Genomic DNA, 21406 nt, shown 5'->3' on the forward strand with positions numbered 1-21406 from the left:
TACGTCAAGGTCTCCAGGTGAAAATCATTTCTAAAATTGTTATGTTATATTAAGTGGTAAGGATTGACTGAAAGTTGGAATGTTCATCCTGTGTACATGAAAATGTGTACGTGTACAAGGGGGTTGTACATTTAGAAATATGTGTGCACTCAGTACCCTTCCATGGAACATTACACAGTAGAAGGGATAAAATCATCTTGTCTCAGTTACTTACTAGAGGTTAAAGATAAATAGTTGAAGACCTACTAACTTGTATGTCAGGGGATTTGTATGCCTCTGATAAAGAGCAAAATTGACTCCATCATCATTTGCTGGAAGAAACCAATATCCCTCTGATTTCCTTCAAGTACAGATATTTGGATTTTATTACTACCGGTATACTTTAAATTGTGAAAGGTTAGTAGTGATGGACTTACATCAGATCATTCAGATTAAACTGACTAGGCTTTCCTGTCAAGAAGAAATGAATCTCAGTAAATGTAGTGTAGGTATAAAGCTACATGAACATGGAAACTGGCATCATACTGATTACAAGTGTACATTGCAATGTTTTACCAGGGCTGAAGACCTATAACTAAAGGAGTGTTATTAACATTACTCAGAGGTAATGTTGTAAGAGTTGATAATGTCTTTGGCCAGAATATTTACCTGTGTATTTGTGAACATCACTGCATTAATCAAGTGAAGTGGGATTAATGTTGATTACACTCTTCTTTATATGTCCAGCAGAATGATACAGCAGTATCAACACATGGGGCATGTTTTACCCCATGTCATGTACTGTAAAGCATTGTCGTCAGTTATACAACTTAATTACTCCTGAAAATATTTCCCTAATATTATCTAAGGTTCATTCTTAATGTAACCTTTATCTGGATAAAACATACTTGGATGTAATCAGAAAGATCTCGGCTTTCAGTTTGTGTTTGGACTGAAGTTTTGCTCTTTTGTCAGGAGAAATTAGGCTGAGCAGAACAGGGTACTAACCACGACCCAAGTTAAAATAACCCCATTCACAAATCTGATCGGCTGGAATTTAGCAGTATAAAAGCCAGCTTTCAGGCACAAGCAGATTCTAGAATTGAAAACTGTGTAAATAATACATTGTGTGGAGTAAGGTCGGAATTAAATTGGGATCGATCCAAGCATTAGCCAGTGGACAGAATGAAGCCTGCCCAGTGAGCTTATTGCTAGTAGATATTTTTTGTGATGTTGCTTAAGTGATTGAGCCAAAGCTGTCTTGGACTCCGGAAGGCTTACGGTGACTAGAATAACACAGAGCAAGGTTTTACAATATCCTTGAAGAAATGCTGGAGACTTGTTATAAAGACATGTTTATCAGCTGGGTGAAGCTTGGTCTTATAGTCCTAATGATATAACATGCACATGCCCTAACTCTCTCATTATTTCCACTCACACCGCCTGTAATTACAGCTCTGGTAACTGGTGGGTCAACCTGCTGTGGTTTATCTTGGGCAGTTTAAGACCAGGACAACTAATTACACACTTGTGACAGACACTTTTAGTGCCTGTGCTACAGCACTGTCCCCACTGTGATAACAGCACACATGTATTACACCGTGGCAATAAAAGAGGCATTGTGGGTTTAAGATTTTAATAAGAATGGGATCATGATGTATGGTGAAGATGAATGATGGGCTCATTAATTCTCTTACAGGATACAGATACAGCAGAACTCTTAATCATGTTCTGGAATACAAGGGAACAGTTTACATCTGAGCCCAATAAGTCTTAATGCCACAGCCTTGTTTGCTTGTAGTTGAATGTTTAAATGTAATTAGTGCTCCTAAATTGAAATCTGAAATTGCATTTTGTGTGCTGATCTCAGTTACACAGCTTAAAATATCACTATACTGTTCCTGTCTGAAGATAAGAGTGCTGTAACACTGATTACATTAAATGGTCTACGTGTATGTGTCGTTCTCTGTAAGAAGTCTGATGTATATTTTTATGTGTTCATTTACTTGAGCTTAGTTTTCAGTTGACACCTGAGTTGAGCATTTCAGTTGAGTGTCCATTAAATATGAGTCATAATTTTTAAGTGCACTCCCAGAAAAGTCTGTGGTATAAATATATATTATTGTGGTGCTTGCTTTACAAAGTTGTAAGCTGCGTATTATGTACACATGTTATGCAGCTATAGAGAACACCCACCAGCCTATGGACTGTATAGATAATAACATGTGTCCCCATGAGTGTGCCTGTACAGAAGGGGTAGTGGACTGTCCTGTGTCTGTTTCATGTATTGTTCTGTCTGTGCTTCAACTATAGAGAACACCCACCAGCCTATAGACTGTATAGATAATAACATGTGTCCCCATGAGTGTGCCTGTACAGAAGGGGTAGTGGACTGTCCTGTGTCTGTTTCATGTATTGTTCTGTTTGTGTTTCAGCTATAGAGAACACCCACCAGCCTATAGACTGTATAGATGAGAACATGTGTCCCCACAACCGTGCCTGTACAGAAGGGGTAGTGGACTGTCCTGTGTCTGTTTCATGTATTGTTTAGTCTATATTTCAGCTTTTGAGAACACCCACCAGCCTATAGACTGTATGGATGAGAACATATGCCCCCACAACTGTGTCTGTACAGAAGGGGAAGTGGACTGTCCTGTGTCTGTTTTATGTATTGTTCTGTCTGTATTTCAGCTATAGAGAACACCCACCAGCTTATAGAATGTATAGATGAGAACATGTGTCCCCACAACCGTGCCTGTACAGAAGGGGTAGTGGACTGTCCTGTGTCTGTTTCATGTATTGTTCTGTTTGTGTTTCAGCTATAGAGAACACCCACCATCCTATAGACTGTGTAGATGAGAACATATGTCCCCACAACTGTGCCTGTACAGAAGGGGTAGTGGACCGTCCTGTGTCTGTTTCATGTATTGTTCTGTCTGTTTTTCAGCTATAGAGAACACCCACCAGCCTATAGACTGTATGGATGAGAACATATGCTCCCACAACTGTGCCTGTACAGAAGGGGTAGTGGACTCTCCTGTGTCTGTTTCATGTATTGTTCTGTCTGTATTTCAGCTATAGAGAACACAAACCAGCCTATGGACTTTATAGATGAGAACATATGCCCCCACAACTGTGCCAATACAGAAGGCTTAGTGGACTGTCCTGTGTCTGTTTCATGTATTGTTCTGTCTGTATTTCAGCCATAGAGAACACCCACCAGCCTGTGGACTGTATGGATGAGAACATGTGCCCCCATGAGTGTGTCTGTACAGAGGGGGTAGTGGACTGTCGAGACAAGGGACTCACCCAGATCCCTGATAACATTCCAGACTCCACCACTGAGCTGTGAGTAGATATGACCTAATTAAAACTTACCCCTAATCACTTGACTAATTAGCCTCACACTAAACCCTGGACTCTGATTTCCCCATGGACAGTATATATTCTGGTCCAGTGGTACACCTATAATTTCATCACCTGATGTGTCTGCATAATAACCCTTTACATGTAGCTTGTTAAAATTTGGCACACAGGAGTTAATAGTGTAGAGCTAATATAAATATACCATATAAGAGAGAACCTGCTGCAATCACTGTATCATCTTGTATTGGTGTGAATTTATTTATATTATGAAGGCACAAACCTAGTATAAACCTCACAGTGAGCACCAATATCTGATTGCCAGTATACCCACATTGCACGATAGACCCACATCATATTGCAGGGTAGACCCACATCACATTGCAAGTATTTGACATTTCTTTGTTGTTTTCAGAGAAGCCCAGTATCTGTCCCTGACCTACTCGCTATGGTTGGCAAAGTTGTAATCTCTGGCTCTCTATTGTGTTGGAGTTGAGCCAGCTGAGCTTTGGTAGTGCTATCTGTTGAATCCCATGTTTCCTGCTATCACTGACACTGACTATTTGGTAGCCAGGTTTTTCTGGCCATCTTTATCACTGTAGCTGATCAGTACATGTTTACCCTAACCTGTGCCCACAGGTGCAGCACATCTACATCATGTACACTGCATACCCAGACCTTTCCTCAGCTAAATTTAGGGGAAATTAGTTTGTTTTTAGAGAAAACCATTGCTACAGCCACCATGTAACTCTGAAGTGTAGAGCAAAAGATTTTTGCTGAATCATGGCTGAAGATGAAGGAAAACTTGTCAGGAGCTACATGGATACTATATTAGATGATTTATGCTATAGATGATGGCGATACATGTGTACTGATAGTGATATGTGCATGTAACATTTGGCTGGTCAGTTTGAATACTGGCTGACAACTGAGAGTGACATATAGTCCATCATCACAGTGATGTACACAGCAATCTGTATACTCCAGACCTCTAGAATATACTGTGTAATACATGCTTGCTTCTTCATATCTTCTTGTGAACCACACAGATATGCTGGTGTGTCAGTACTAAGTGTTGAATATCATACTTAGTACCGGCAGTGTGGTTTCTTTAAATAAAAGTAGTAAATAATATAACTGAAACCTAAGTTATTCCTCATTGTCTGCGATGAGTGTAATATTCCCCAGCTGAGGGGCACAATGTTGACTGTCATTGAACACCAGATGCTGACTACCATCTGTGAGCTTTGATTTGCTGTGAGGAAGCACCCACTGATTGATATTACCTATGCTAGGTCTCCGGTTCATTAGTCACAGTACTGACAGAAATGCCATTGGGGATAAAATACTGATCTAATAATCAATATCTGTAAGCTTAACCCAGATCATGATATTGCAGATTAGTTTCATACACCGTCACAGTACTCAGTACATAGTACACATGTTCACATGTATCTGTTTCAAAAATAGGATGCCTATGCAATATGAAATAAGGTGTCACTTTGGCAGGTTTAGGAGGTAAAATGTTTCATACGTTATCTCTGGTCCAGGCACAATGACTGGAATATTATGATTAAAAACTTAATAGGAAATATGCAGCAGAAATTGATCAGCTTTTTCATGTATAACATCACAGAGGTTGATAGGAGTTTCCTGACCATTGTCATATACATGTACAGTGAAAATTTGTTGAGTACAGTGTCTAATTCTAATCACATAAAGTAAATTAAATGTTTCTCAAACTGTCCTAAAGGCTTAAAATAATGCTTTGTAGAATCTTATGCAATCTAATTTGTACCTGAGTGATTACTCAATGACTGTTTCTTATTTCAGCCGACTGGAACAAAACTTGATCAGCCAGATACCATCCAAGGCTTTCAGTGAACTGAAGAAATTGCGCCGAATGTAAGTGTATATTTAATGTATGCTGTCTGTGTTGGATATTGATACACTGTAAAACATCAGTGGATAATAAATAAATAAATCTCTTAAAATCATATTGACATATCATTGTCAGCTACGCTCCCCAATTGTGCACCCTGCCTTGCTCCCTTCCCATATTGCTAGACCAGCCCGTGTAATACATGTCAGCCACAGCCAGCTGGTGGTAACATGTGCCCACTCTCTCAACCCCTGATTACCTGTAACTGTTTCAAGTATCCTCTTCCCATAACCACATGTACACATCATGCTGTGTTAAGGGATGAAACATCTCAGCCACTTCACCTGAAAAAACATCTTTAAAGATTTCTTCAGAATGTTACAAGGAATTGGCTTTTGTATGGTGCTGGTACATGTGTGTGTTTACAGTTAATCATGTCTAGACCTCGTCAAGCATTTATAATTAGGAAGGGGAAGGTAGACTAATCTGCAGAAACTATATTGGATATGTGAAGGTGCTGTTTTAATCATTGCTCGGCCAGGTTTCTGGGTACATCTACTTCTAATGTTACTGCAATTTTCCTATTTCTTCTATAAACACTGAGTACAGAATAATTGGTAAACATTCTTTTGGACAAGCTTTAGCACACTTACACGCAGGCTAATTGTTAATGACATTATCGGGGTTGACAGTTTCTTTTCGTTTGGATCGTGTGTCTTTATCCACATTTTACTCAGAAAGATAATACCAATATTGAACTTTGGTCTATGTATTTATTCACTTTATGGTCCAGTAATAGGTGTTAGCTTATTAGCCAAACAAAATACTGTCTGTGATATTTTTAGTGAAAACTCTGATTTATGAATTCTCATCCAGATTGTGTCTTACATGACAGATGATGTAACCCTATGCAAAGCATGAATGGATGATATTGGGTAAAACAGCTTAATAGTTGGTTAGGGCGCTAGCGCAGCGTAATGACCCAGGAGTCTCTCACCAATGCGGTCGCTGTGAGTTCACGTCCAGCTCATGCTGGCTCCCTCTTCGGCCATACGTGGTAAGGTCTGCCAGCAACCTGCGGATGGTCATGGATTTCCCGCGGGCTCAGCCCGGTATCCATCCACCATAATGCTGGAGGCCGTCGTGTAAGTGAAATATTCTTGAGTACGGCGTAAAACACCAATCAGATAAATAAATAAATAAAATAGCTTAATGTTAAGGGTCTGAATCAAAGAGAACTATGACATCTTTCAAACATCCCACAGTAATCATGCATAGGTGACAACAACACCATTTTACCTCCCCACAGGCTACAGTGAAATGTACAGCATGATAGGTCTGTACTAGAAATGTTAAACTAGAAAACTTCATGTCTAGTATGGTCAAAAAGAGTCCACTTTTGTTGCAAAAAGTGTTGTGGAATTTCCGTCAGCAGACTGTATTGAGAGATAACAGCTCTTCAGGCAAGACTGTGTCGCTCTTGTCTCGACATAGGATTGTTGGTCGTATGAATCTGTCACACTTTGTTGTTGTTGGCTGTCTATGTAGCAGAACAAACAGTCTGTGAAATGGTGGCATGAATTATTCATGTATTTCTGTTGACACTCTTATAGTCACACAACCTAGAGGCCTTAAACACAAATCTTGGCAGAATGTCTTCTGCGATGCGCAGACATTTCTTTTGAGGCGTCATAAATTCATGAACGTGTTGCAATTGTATTTGGAAGAAAAGCTGACAACTTTAAAAGTTTATCTGCTATTTTGAACAAGCTTCACTTTGTTTGTTCCGAAATAGAAATTCATTGATCGCTGTCAGTGAAATTCAATGAAGTTCCAGGATGTTGGTACAAATGTAAACATTGCAGTAGTACTTAGTCATGCATTCTTATTTTTATTCATGAAACCTTTAAAATTTCACAATAATGTTTAACCATTGTAAGGTGTTCATTCTTTTAAGTAGTAACCATTGAATCCTGACAATCATTTTGTTTACATTTTTGGCTGGTAATTTCACAGTAATGTTTACACCATTGTAAAGTGTTCATTCTTTTAAGTAGTAACCATCTTCAAAAATTGCTTGGCACTTCCAGAACAGTACTTGCATACACTGGCCGTGATTAGATTCTCCCTCTGTAGCTGTTTGTTGGGCTTTGGTGACAATAAGCAATAATATGTTTGTTGGTGACCAGTTGTCTTCCACCAATATGGACAGAGAGGTAGATCCAAGGTTTATAGATCCTCAGTCAAGTGATACCTAAGACTTCAAGACCAGTATCTTTCTGACTACCCCCCCCCCCCCCCCCACCCCTTCTCAATCACACTATGTTGATACCTCACGGCCTTTTATTTTATAGACATTAGTAACAAGACTGCCATTTCTAAAGCAACAGACTTTATTTTGGGGTAATGTGTGAACCATGGTCTCCAGCTAGATGTAACAAAGAGAATTTCTTTACCAGTACCACATGGCAAATGTTACACGGAATGTATACCTGTACAATCAATGCTTTAAATGCAACATTATGACATTGAGGAAAGTTTACAGAGTGCAAATCAAAATGATATTGATGCTTTCATGGAGCTTTTTTCTATGTAAATGAAAGAAATTTGTATGAAATCAAACATTTTATAGACATTCATCAGATTTTTCTTTAAATAACCCAAATTCAGTCCATTAGTTTAGGATCCCAAACCATGACCTAAAGTGAACTTACATACACCTACATGTAAATGTATAACATGGCCTCTGATTCATGATATACATTTGGACATGCACCTGTTGTGGATGGCCTTAAGACCAAAGTTGACCAGCCAGACACCTCTAACCTGTTTGTTAATGATATCCAGTTGATCCCAGTGACACTTAGTAGGTACATGCACCACAGACCTAATGCACTGACCTACATACACGTGCAGTGATACTCTCTCTACACCCTTTGATGACTCCACCACCCAGTGTAAGTAAAAAGTTCAATATTTAATCATACCAGGCTATGACAGTTTAATATTTCTTTTTTTGCTGTCTGCACTTTGTGTTGATCAAAGACTGGTTGAAGCATTCACAAAGACAAAATGTGACAGACATATATACGGCTACTTGGGAAGTTTACATACATAGGCTGTCTCGGCTGTCTTTACACCCATGGCACCAATGTTACACACAATCTGTTGGCTATAAAACCTTTTTTCTGTGTAGACATTTAAGGTTTATATGCTTGGGTGACCCTGTGAGACTGTGCCAAAGGGAAATGCTCAGAGATACAGGGCTTTGTTACATACAGTCAGTGCTCAAATAATCTTGTCAGAAAATGCAATACTCAGGACTTATCTAGATCACCTGCTCAACAGCGTGGAAACGTTTTGTCACAAAGTCATCGCTAATAGCCTGATCTGAATGAAGTGTGAAAAGTAAGAACTTTATAAGGTCAAAGATTAAGTAGCATTGCCCGAAAACTCATTTTCATGAAGAATATGAAGGACATTAGCATCAGAGTTGTTGTTTGACAATGTGTGACAAACGCCAGTGGTTAATGTGTTAAGCATATAGTCTGTATCCTGTTTTGTACTTTAATGCTGATGAAATATTCTATAAAGAAGCCTCAGCTTTTGATCTTGTATCTAAGCCCTGTGAAAGCCATCATTGTCTATATCAGGTGACACAGTCTCTGAGTGAATTCTAAGTCTTTACAGCTCATAAACTGGCTCTTTCTTTGAACTGAAAGCTATGATTGGTCTACTTTTTCTATTGATTGATGACTTTAGTTGTACAGAGATTATCACAGAATGCATGCCATGTTTATTTCATTGTAAAGTAAGTTTGAAGTGAGTGTTTTATCCCATATATAAAAAGACTACATGCACTGAAGCCATGAGCTCTTTCACTTAATGTAGTGTTTTTAGGCCTTTAGTGGCAGGGGACAACTTCAACCTACATGTACTTCTTGGGCAAGCATTGCTTCACCACACATATGTATACAGTTGGAAATAACTGTAGTATTTGGTAATGGAATCTCTAATTTTGCTTTTGCCACCTGTCCTTCGGTAAGAGACTGTTTGAACATGAATCACTTTCCCAGACAGCTCAGATTTTTACTGATATACTTTGGATTTTCATTCCAAACTCTGTGCCAAGACCACATAAACACAGCCTCTTATAACAAGTATATTTTGACAACTGTAGATAAACACATTATGCATACTGAAACCAGATCTGCTATTACCCATTACTTTGGTATAGCTAATCCAAGCTTTAATACCATCTTTCCCACTGCACAATATTGAAAGCAAACCAAGCATAAGATTTACCCCAAAATATTATCTTTTAATCTGTTATCATAATACTGATGTTTTTGTAAGGCTCATATAGGAATACCTAGTTGGGTGGCATTTGCAGAATAAATACATTTGGAGTATAACATGTACATTGTCTTGGATGTCAAAGCCAGCTTCTGTGTGTGTCACCAATGAGGCAAGTGCAGCCCTGGTTTGTTTTGATAGACTGGTGTAGATTTGTGACTGGTGTCCAATTCAGAGTTGTGTTACTGGTACATGTGCAAATACTACTACATGCTGATCTGGAATTCTACCAGATGTACTCTAGTACATACCACATATTAGCCTGTATGTGTAGGTGGGACAATGTAGCCAAAAGAAAGCACGTGACCATCCACATCATTTTTGTGACTGATTTATGTGTGGCAGTTTTTTGTAGTGTACATGTAGTTGCCAATATAATAATGAAAGAAAGTCTAGTTTCATAATAGGTATAAATACATATGGATGGAAGTTATATTTAGAGTTGGTCTTGTTATAGTAGTGTACGTTTAAAGGACACATACACATTTAGAGCATACACACCATATAAGTGTTAAGCAATGTAGTTCGAGATTGCTCTGACGTTAGGTTTGACAAAATTTTGTTTGGCCATGGATGGGCTGAAACCAATGTCAGAGTGCACTCCATTTAAAAACCAGATGCAGTTACCTGCACTTGCCAAATATGTCGAGGCTGTCAGCCATTCGTTTTAAGCATCACAAAGGAATCTCGGATCCATGCGGCCTAGGAAATAACAAAGCAACGTTGTGATTACGATAAATTGACAGGTGAAAAGATAAGGAACACAGGTGTCTGCAAACTTAAGGCTGTTGAGAGGTATTTGATAGATAATTTTTGCCCTGTGACACACCACAAATGTAAATTGAGTGCGCTCTGTCAAAATTTTACCAAACATAGCGTCAGAGCAATCTCGAACTATAAGCAATGCTGCATTACATCTTCTGTGAGACTTCATTTCTACTAAATGCACTGTGTATGACATAGTGAGGCATGACAAAAAATGCTTGTCAAATAGAAAGAGCATTTGACATTTTAGCCTATCAGCTCAAGAGTAGGGTGTTTGTTGTACATAATCATGAGCCAACTATTCTTTATTAACTGATCTGACCATTTGATGATATATGATAGTGGTTTGCGATATTGAAGGGTTGGCTGCGATATCCAGCTGTTTGCTGTGATATCCAGTAGTTGGCTTTGATATTGAAAGGTTGCTCTGATATCCAGTAGTTGGCTGTGATATTGAAAGGTTTGCTGTGATATACAGTGGTTTGCTGTGATATTGAAAGGTTTGCTGGTAGCAGAATCCTGAGATCTGGACCTTTATAAGTAAGATCTGTGATGTTTACATGTGAGTGATGGCAAGGTGCAATATTTGGTGTTAAAATGTGTACATCTATTCACTAAATTACTGATTTCTATACTAGACATGTTGTTTACTAATTATATCCACAATATTTCTTGTATCATTGTAAGTTTATAACAGAGACATTTTGCATTTCAGTGACCTTAGTAACAACCAGATATCCTATTTGGCTCCAGATGCCTTCTCCGGACTCAAGTCACTGAATTCTCTGTAAGTGTTTCCTGCATATTATATGAGATAAGCTTGTAGATATTAAGTATTTGTAATACTCAAATTATTTTATTTGCTAAATTTTTATTAGACCATATTTGTTGACCAAAATGTTGAAGCGTATTGCCTTATTATGAAGGTGTGCACAACTGTAAAGTATTAAAACATATGTTTATTTAGACCTTTTCCTTTCGGAAGAACTTACAGTTTAATTAAGCATTTTGTAATGACTGCATGTCAAGCACATGTCATGCTTCAGTTTATCAATGAAGGATGACTGTTGCCATATTGCTGGTTAATGGTACTGTGTAATCCAATGCATGACTGAGGTGCAAATGAAGCAGAAAAGTGAGGAATGCCGAGAGGATGTTTGCTCTGAACCATCTGTGCAGCAGAAGTGTGCCTAAGACACACTGATTGATGATGACCAGACTTTTCTTTACTGTCCACTGTTAAGAGCTGTTGTTGTTGCAGTCCATCAGTGAAGTTGGCTATCTGCCAGACAGCCACAATTGGTAAAATTTATGATATACAGAGCCACTGGCTTCTTGCTCTGCCAGCAGAACTTATTTGCCAGGCTCTTCATCATGGTAGTATTCCTGTTAGAGTAGTTGTATATTTAGTCAATGGGTGTTTCAGTATACATGGATGCCATTTAAATCAAATGTATGTATGTATATTACTGTAGGAAATTTTTGAGAATATCTCTTCTCATACTGAAATTTGAATACTTCATGAAAATGACCTTTTTAATTTTTGAATATTTATTTGGATAGCTACATGTATACATAGCGAGATAAAGTATAAGTTACTCAGGGGGTGAATTTGTGTCACTGTGTGTATAAAGTGAAATGATTAAGGCACATGTTAACAGACATATACTTTTGACACCAAGGAAGGACATGAATTTAAACAGAGTGTAAAACTCACATCCAGTCTTCCCTCTAACTGTCAATAAAATGTACAAAATACAAATGAAAATTAGATTGTAATGAACTCAAGAGTACAGTGTTTGCTGATGCTGATAATATCAGTTCTCTTTATTTAGTGTTTACTATGTGTTGTATGTTTATTTTATGGCAAATTTAATTTTTTACCTACAGTGTTCTATATGGGAATAAAATTAGTGACCTGCCACCAGCCATATTTGAGGGCTTGACATCATTACAGTTATTGTAAGTATACAGTGGTAGATACATTTCTTGACTTGCTCAATGGAGTCGCGTTGGTGCCCTTTGAAAAGTACCATTATCTTAGTATGTTATGTAACAGCAAATGGAAATGTTTTTAGGAATGAGTGATTTCTGATTACATTTAGATATTCCAGAAATGGCAAACAAATTTGACAGGAAACAAAAAAATATTTGCTGTCTGCAACTTGTACTTATAAAGCCAGTGTTTCTACATGGGTCTTCTAAGTTGCATATAGAACATTTTTGCCCATGTACCTTTAAACTTACTGCTGTCACCAAGTGATTTCCATAGTATTAAATTTATATTCACAACAGAAACTGTTAGTTTGGAATGTCAGTTACAAAGTCCAGAATATAAACTCTTATTATGTAAAGAAGTCAAGTTAAAGAATTACGTGCATTTTATTCTTAGCAATTGCAAACGGGCTGTTTTCTGTGTCCGCTTTATATGCATGTAAGTGAGAGTAAACCGGAGATAGTGTGTCTGGTTACAGGGCCTCTCTGCTGATAGCATTGCTATTCACCACTACATGGTTCAATTAATTAACCCCACCATTATCCTAGCCACTAAAAACCTAGTGTGTCAGTTCATTGAGGAAGGTACTAATAGGTCTTGTCACTGAAGCTGTCACCAGTTTTACTGACACTAACAGATGATCCATGGAAGCCGTATGGAGAGAAGGGCTATATGATACGTGCTCAACATTTTCTGTGAACTTCATGGAGACATTTCTCTAGTGAAATTAATTTGCAATTTGATAATCTTTAATATTACATAAAAATAGGCTGTGTTTTATGTTTTTTTTCTGGAGCATGGCATTGAACAACAATCAATTTTTTTTTTTTATTTTAGTGGAAACTGGAACTTTCTAAAATGCAAAAGCAAATATAATTCTTTCTTTCTGGGACAGATATGGATGAGTGTTTTTTTTTGTCCCATAAAATAAAGAAATATGTCCTCTAAAACTTTTGTACTATAAGAATTATTAAACCGAAATTGGAAGTGAAAAAGATGCTATTTCAAAGATTTAATAAACGTAATGATTCATGTCTTTTTTGTTTAGTTTAAGGTATAGCCTAACATGTAGAAGTACAAATAAGTTTCTCAACCGTTTTAAGATCTTTTAAGATGTAAATATGGTTTCAAAGGTAAGGCCTCATTAGCCCTCAGTGTTCTACCCAACAGTTTTATGATTTAGACCAGTCATGTACTTGTCAAAACTCCAAACAACATTCAGAGGAAGAACAGTGGAAGGGAATAGAAAATCATTGCTACCTGTTCACCTCAGACGTCAATTTCGAAGTTTCAGAAACTCTCGAGAGCCAGTGGAAAATAAATGTATGAATAGCCCGACATTGTAATGACAAGATAGCACATATGCACCAAGATGAAGAAAGATGTGTTCAAGTTCCGTATTATTGACTTAAAATACTGAATCTTTACAGTTATTGTTCCACAGTTATATTTTATAAACCCTTTAATTTAAAACACATTCTATGCTTTGGTTTGCAAAGATTAACAAAAGCCTCCCAAGGAACACTTCCTTTTTTAAGATGAGGCAATGTTTAGTGTTTCTCTTGTTGAATCGGAGGTAAGTCATGGATCAGCAATAGAGCATTGTGTCTAATTAATTTTTCTCAATAACCGTTAGTGCGTGAGAAGTTACTGAAAGTTATCCCCTAGCTAATTTCCCCCAACAGTCACCCTTTTCCAAGGCCTGGCTTGGAAAAAGATGAAGAGGATTTTCATGTTTCTTAATATTAGTTGCCTTTTATGAGGCACCAGGACTTGTGAGTTGGGGTTAAGGAGGGAATGATTGAGTCATCAGTACTTAAACCTGCCCCAGTGGGGACCATTGCCCTAGTAACTGGGAGATAGATTACTCTGACAATACCCCAGATGGGGACAGCTGGCAGTGGGCATGATGGATGGGACACCATGGAGTAAATGCCATATCAACAGCATTGGAATTTAATCATGGAATTCCGATGCATAAATGAAGTCATTTGCAGTTGAAGGGCTGAGCAATAAGTGACACGATGACATCAGTGCATGTGTGGGATCCAGCCCTGGTTTACCCTCACAGATCCTTGACATTAGCATGCTGGACATACATTGTATGACAAAAATTTAAAAATGCCCTCCTTTGTCATTTCACGCCATCCCTCTATTTAGGCACCGTTAACTAATAGCACAAACTTCAATGCAACACATATGAAGGCCTGGGTTTTACACCATGTATAATACATATATCTGATTTTGATTTGGCATTTGACTTATCCTGCGTGGAATTTTAGCATGTAAGTAAATTGTGTTGTGTTTTTGTATTGTTTCAGATTGCTGAATGCGAATAAAATTACATGTGTGAGAGTGGATACATTCACGGATTTGCACAACCTCAATCTCCTGTAAGACACGGTTTTATAGTTAATCAATGTTCTCAGTCTGAATAAACTTAGTAAAATCTATCATGTGCAGCTATGCCGAGAAAATCTCCCATACAGTACTTGCATTGCCAAGACGCCGCTTTGTGAAAGATTGTAAGATACATGCTATGTTGAGCTTGTGTATATACATACAACAGATACAGTGTACAAGACAGTAGGTTTGCCAGGTACCTGACGAAAGTTAGGGGTTTCCCCAGGAACTCTGAACGCTGCCTCACAAGTGAAGAATCCATCAGCACCTCCCCTGATCAATGAGGTTACATGCTCCCGTGCAGTTTTTGCTGTTTCAAAGTTGCAGTTTTGTGAAGTAAGGCTTTATATAAGATACTGGGGGAGGGTCTTCAAAATTTAACCACTGGAAACCAAGTTAAACACCAATTAAATAGTCAAATCAAGTTGTCCGTTAAGGTTAAATTTTATGTCCAGCTCATGCTGGCTTCCTCCCTGGTCGTAGGTTGAAAGGTTTGACAGCAACTTGCAGGCAGTTGTGGACTCTGCATAGCTTCCTCCTGCTATATATCAGTCTGTTGTTGTTTAAGTGAAATATTCTTGAGTATGCCTACAGCGTAAAACACCAATCAGATAAATAAATAAATAAATTTTATGTCTTCAGTTTTGATTTTATTTCAGATCACTGTATGATAACAAAATCCAGTCTCTTGCCAATGGAACATTTACCCCATTAAAGACAATACAGACATTGTAAGTAAATTTTGCTAATTAACATTCTTCATCACATTATCATGAAGAGGTCTTAATTTATCACAATATTGTTACATCTTTGAAAGTAAGATTTGCAGATTGTTTGTTTTACTCACAAACGTTTAATAAGAGGAAATACAGTATTAACAAGTCCGCCAATATTTGATGTTTAATAATGATGACACTTCATTGAGACAATACTGTAAATAGATGCCATAGAACTATTCTTCTTTAGGAAAACACTCTTCTGCTGTGACTTAATTGTTGCTGAAAACAACAGGGAAATTAAGTCAGTCAGATATATGCATATGATTCAAATAGAAAGTAAATTTGGATTTCGGTTTTGTTGGGATAAATGAATACTGTGTATTGGAGAGGTTTTTGATGTAAAGATTGTGTAAACTTCTGTGCATTATGAAAAGCCCTTAGTATTTAATGTTCATGCCAGTCAAATGTTGGCTGCTTCACACTTGCCTTTCTTTAGGTCAAAATGGGTCATGATTTGCCCAGTTTAGATACATGTAAGTCTTCCAAAGCATAAACATTCAGACGGATACAGGAATGTCTGTCTGCTATGACATTCCTAATGTGGTAATTATCAAGCAAAATTAATGTATGTGAGAAAGTTTCACCACTGATAGATTGTGACATTTGCCCAGCCAACCACAAGAAGAGATGACATTACAAGAGGTTATGACATCAGGTCAGGACCTTAAATCGCAAGGTCATCATATATATAATTTTTTTTTTTCTTGATAAATTTTACTGTCTGTGTGAGGATAACTTCTGACTTTAAACATTCATGTACCCAGAAAAGTGTCATCCATGAGATCATAATAAATCCTTCTGTGACTTGTGCCAGTTTCTTTGGGGTTGAAAGCCGGCCATTTAGCAGTTAGTGACCTACAAAGATGGTTATCATTGGTGAGGATAAGCAGAGTTGGCAGGTAGCCAAGAAAAGCTGAGCTCTGTTTACAGTTTAAGTAAGAAATGATGACATTTTGCTGAGGTTACTTACCAGTGACATATCTGAGGTGGTAAGAAGTTTCTCCTCCCTTGCTGAACTAGATAAGAAATATGGGAGTTTGGTGAAGTGATGACACCTCAGACCTTGTGGTACAGTCCTCTCTGTGTAATCCTCTCAGCTGGGGTGTTTTTCACCAGCTTTTTGTGGTTAACCCTTCAGAGGTCTTGGTGTTAACTTTAAAAACAAGAGACTGGCCTGTTGGATATCATGCAACCAGCGGTATACCAGTGATCTCGGATATATACAAGTACTTGGATTGTAGAAAGCTCAGTAGCCAATCATTTGTAAGATTCCATCTAGTAACCATTCTCTGACTCATTGTGTTAGGTCATATTTGTTGAATGAGAATTCAGCTGTGACTTCTTCCGCTTCCACTTTGGAAAACTGATGTTCACAAAGATTATAGCTCTACCAATGTACAGATTTCAAAGTTGAAACATCTTGAGTGTTTGGAATATTTGTTATTGAGGTGTGATTGAAAGCCGATAAGATTTATGTCTAAGTGGTTAATCTCTTCACAAGATTGACTCAGAAATGACAGTATACAGGTGCTGGCTTGTCCAGATGACAATGACTACAGGGTTGTTGTGAGAAGATTCCCCTTTACCTGTAATAGAAACCATAAACTGTGTACGTGTTACATTTGCTAACTGTTAAAGCTGGCTGTAAACCAGTTGTACATTGTACATCAACATGTAAGTGTTCCTGCCACAGTATGGCTACAATATTGCCGAAATGGAATTACATGCAAGCCATAATAATTGATACAGGTACATGTTGGTATTGTATCAGACATCCATGGCCATCTACAGTACATGAACTAGCCACTCCAACCACATTTTGGAAAGTTGAGGACAGTGTGGAGTTTTCAACGAATTGCTTTTGTCAAAAAGAGAATTAAATTTTCTGGATGAGTTTTTGTGGCTTGATACATGACAGAGTACAACTTGTCTGTGGTCCTCATGTTGGCTAATCCGATACAAGTAGCATGCCCTCACCACCCTCCTTGTTGTCATCAAGTTACCTTGTTACAATGTAGGCTATGTGCACTCGAGATAAGGGTTATAACAGCAGCCTGATAGTCAAACCTGAACAAGAGCTGTTGTGTCATGGTTTGTTAGGCTGTCTAGACTAGCCCCTCTCAGCACCCCAGGGGAGTCCTTAGGGATGCTATAATCAGATCTTTCGCCATGTTGTCACATCACCAGCTTCAGTGTAGTGTGGAACCATATCTCTCCCCAATATCATATTCCAGCACAGGGTTCATTTAAGGACATTTGTTGGTGTTGTAATATGTCACCTGATGTTATCAGGCATTTGACAATTAAGGATGGTTGTGCAAATCCTGCTTTTGTTGTTTGACTTTAAATTCAAGAGGTTTGTTGGGTGTTTGGGGAATGTCAGTGGTTTAGTTTGCTCACTCTGGATTCCCCCACCCCTGAACCTGTCCATCAAGTAGAAATTCTTGAGAACATCATTAAACACCAATTAAAAAACTGAGCAAATAAAAGACGTTTTAGGGATTTAGCTGTACATGTTATGCAGAATGTAATAATGTCACTTAATAGGATTTTTCAGTGACATGCAAGTCTCATTGGTAAACCTTAAAACCATAGTTCTGCAGAAGAACCTTAAAGATCTGTGCTTGGTATATTTATCATTTATTTATGGTGAGAGCCAACAGTTACTCAACCAGAGAAGTATTTTATGCTGAAATCAAGGTCTCCTATGTCATATCACAATAGTTTGTAGCTTGCTACATTCTGTTAGATCTTGTGGTATTGTACATGTAATTCCTATGATGAAACCCAAAATGCCAATCACAGATGTTGACAGTGGAGTTATTTTTTTACACATACAGGCATTTGGCTCGAAATCCGTTCATTTGTGATTGTAACATCCAGTGGTTGGCTCTGTATCTGGACAAACACCCAATAGAGACGAGCGGGGCAAGGTGTGAGAGTCCTCGCAGGATGAAGCGTAAAAAGATTGGCCATGTGCGACAGAAGAAATTCAAATGTAAAGGTCAGTTCACATTAAGGACATATTAAACATGAAAATTACATGTATATATTATAGAAAATCGTAAACTTTGTGTTTTTTTCAGATGGGGTATAGGCTGTGGTGTTGTATGTCTAACCATTGTTTTAGCATCACCTGCATCATTTCAATTTTTCTACAGTTCGCTATTATTCTGATTAGCCAATGAAATGAACTCACAAAATATAGGTTTAATTTTTTTTATTAAGAGTCTTTAACAGAGTAAAGTTGTACTTTACGAATAGAAGAATAGAGAATGCTGAGTCAGCATTAATTTTGCAGTGTCAGCAAGAAAGCTTTTTGTTCAACTACCATTATATTTTGTCAAAGAACCAACTGCACTTGTACTATCCATTTTTAAAATCAAGAACAACATATAGCATACAAAGGGTCATTCAATTTTACTAAAGTTAACTGGTTTTTCACATACACTGTATAATATGTGTCAGAAATCCGTTTTCCTCACAGACCTCACATTACACTTCTGACTCCTGATGATACATATGTGCAAGCTCATGACGCACACCTGACTGTGGCAGTTGATCACTGTGGGTAGATCAGTTTACCTTTGAGGATCGTGAGAGTAGCCCATGTTTCAATTACCTTATGGAGGATACATTAAGAGGTTTTCTATTGTGTGGCTGAGGGAGGCTTATCCATGGGTCATTCCCTACAATTAGATGCTAAGAATACATCAAATCTGCAACGACCCAAACTCTTCTTCACTAATGGGCTGTATCATGTTAGCCAATAGAGGGATATATACCCTTGTGTGTAGGTGTGTCATGAACTGTTCACAATGGGACACAGTCAAGAGATCACCTCTCACATTGTCAAAGGCTTTGTTAAACATTCATGCACAGAGCATAGACATTCAGAATCTCGCATCTTATGTGGTCCTTCATATTGTGGTACACAAAGCTCTACTGGGCCAGTAATAATAAAGTCTGTGTGATAACACTGTACATTTAAAACACTTTATTTGGATGCATTACTTGTTGCCATTAACCCTTGATAAATGAGGTTGTGGGTTCAAATCCCACTGCCTCTAGGGTGATTAAGGCTTCACCTGATGAGTTTTGTCCAGTACGTGCTCATGGACAAATACATGTAGATATGAGCCTGGCTAGATGTAATTATGATCTTCAGCAGGGAATACATAAAGTACTATTTGGAAACTACACTTATGCTGTTTGTAAAATATTCTCAATATCAGTCGAAATGTAGGAATAAATCTGACATATTCTGTGTATATATTTAGGTATATAGATGACTTTAGATATAGTGTATAGAGGATGAGACTTTCCAGTGTAGCAGAATTCTTTTGAACACACTCAACACTTGGTGAGCTTTCCTGTTCTATTCTGTAACGAATGAATTCACTCTCACCTGCTGCAGATTCAAGGGATTTCATCTCTTGTTCTTTTTTCTAAGTTCCTGTGGTTTCTTATTTGATCATTTGCAGGTGCCGAACTTCACAGGACAAAGCATGCTGGGAATTGTATGATTGATCGCGAGTGTCCAAGGGGGTGTGTTTGTGCAAACACAGAGGTAGACTGTTCAGCTCGTCAGCTGACAGTAATCCCTACAGATCTGCCCATGTATACAACAGTACTGTAAGCATCACACACATTTACTCTGCCTCAAGTACACATATGACTTAAATCAGTGTACTCCACAATACAATTTGTACTACTGTTCTGCCTGGGTATACATGTGGAAATCAAAGTCTAAAATTCATATTGTTCACTTTTTCCAAATTCAGGTAAAAAGTTTTCCTTAACCCCAATTTTTCCCTGTTTATATGTGTTTCATGGAAGGTTGCTTTTTTTGCACTTTTAAGGATAGAATTTAAGCTAAGAAAAGAAGAAAAAAAAAAACAAGATCACGTATCTAGTCAGTTAAGTTTATATTTTTGGAGTCAAATAGCATTTTCCATTTATAGTTCCTACATCTGAAAACTTCCCTCATATGAAAGTTGGCAGCTTTATTGAGCCTTATGTGCAGGCTCATGGTTTAGATATGTGCTCCAAAGGTGAACGCTGTATCAACGATAGATATCTTGTTTACCAGCCCGTATTGGTGATGACTTAAATGTGCATTGTAACTCGGCTGTTTATTATTGGAAAGGTCACGTTTAAACACTCAAGTGACAACCCAGAATGTTTCCTTGGATCAAAGTGTCATTCTTTTCATAATTAGCTTGTTTCAGTGCATGAAGGTTATCTCCACCCAGAAAACAATGAAACAGTTGCACGGCGACAGTGTAATTTTGCAAGCTGTTATCAAACATGTACATGTGAAGCTCTCTGCTCATGTTTGTGTAATATCACAAGTAGAAATAGATTCATTAAACATGATGTAAAATTGGGAAGAACAGGGTATGGGGGAAATTTAATTGAACAGTAAACTTTGTACATGTATTTATATAACTCTGGAAAATTGAATTTCTGGCATTAATCACTTGGTCTTTTACCTCCCAACTTGCCGTCTTCCTGAAGGGTTTTTATTTTTTCAGCAAGCTGAGCAACAATGAAATCACAAGAGTTGAGAACAATGGAGTCTTCAGAAAATTACCTAACCTGCAAGTCATGTAAGTGTATTTATAGTTACAAAGCCAATTGCAGCTGCACACAAAATAAGAAAATGAATTGCACTTTGCTGGTTGAAAGGAAGGCAAAAGTAGGTGTTAATTAACCAATATGTAGCAGCTTCTTCCGAGCAGTTCATGTAAATGTTATTTAGAATACCTGACAGACGATGCTGTTGCATGAAGTGACAGGTCTCAGGCCTTCGGAAATGGCAGAGGTGATATAACTGTCAGAGAAATTGATAGTGTGATCAAGCTGTCACATCAACTGCTG

At 37.8% G+C, this 21406-nt stretch overlaps 1 protein-coding gene across 1 annotated transcript in view; it reads left to right on the forward strand.

Annotated features, from left to right (window-relative positions):
• Positions 1-21406, forward strand: part of LOC135468978 (slit homolog 2 protein-like) — a 100361-nt gene that overhangs the window by 49513 nt on the left and 29442 nt on the right. Inside the window, 9 exon segments of the mRNA XM_064747482.1 lie at positions 3183-3327; positions 5176-5247; positions 11061-11132; positions 12236-12307; positions 14663-14734; positions 15404-15475; positions 18364-18527; positions 20008-20158; positions 21061-21135. Coding sequence (XP_064603552.1) covers positions 3183-3327; positions 5176-5247; positions 11061-11132; positions 12236-12307; positions 14663-14734; positions 15404-15475; positions 18364-18527; positions 20008-20158; positions 21061-21135 — 895 coding nt within the window.

The sequence above is a fragment of the Liolophura sinensis genome, chromosome 6 (genome assembly GCF_032854445.1).
Source record: "Liolophura sinensis isolate JHLJ2023 chromosome 6, CUHK_Ljap_v2, whole genome shotgun sequence".
Taxonomy (NCBI): Eukaryota; Metazoa; Mollusca; class Polyplacophora; order Chitonida; family Chitonidae; genus Liolophura; species Liolophura sinensis.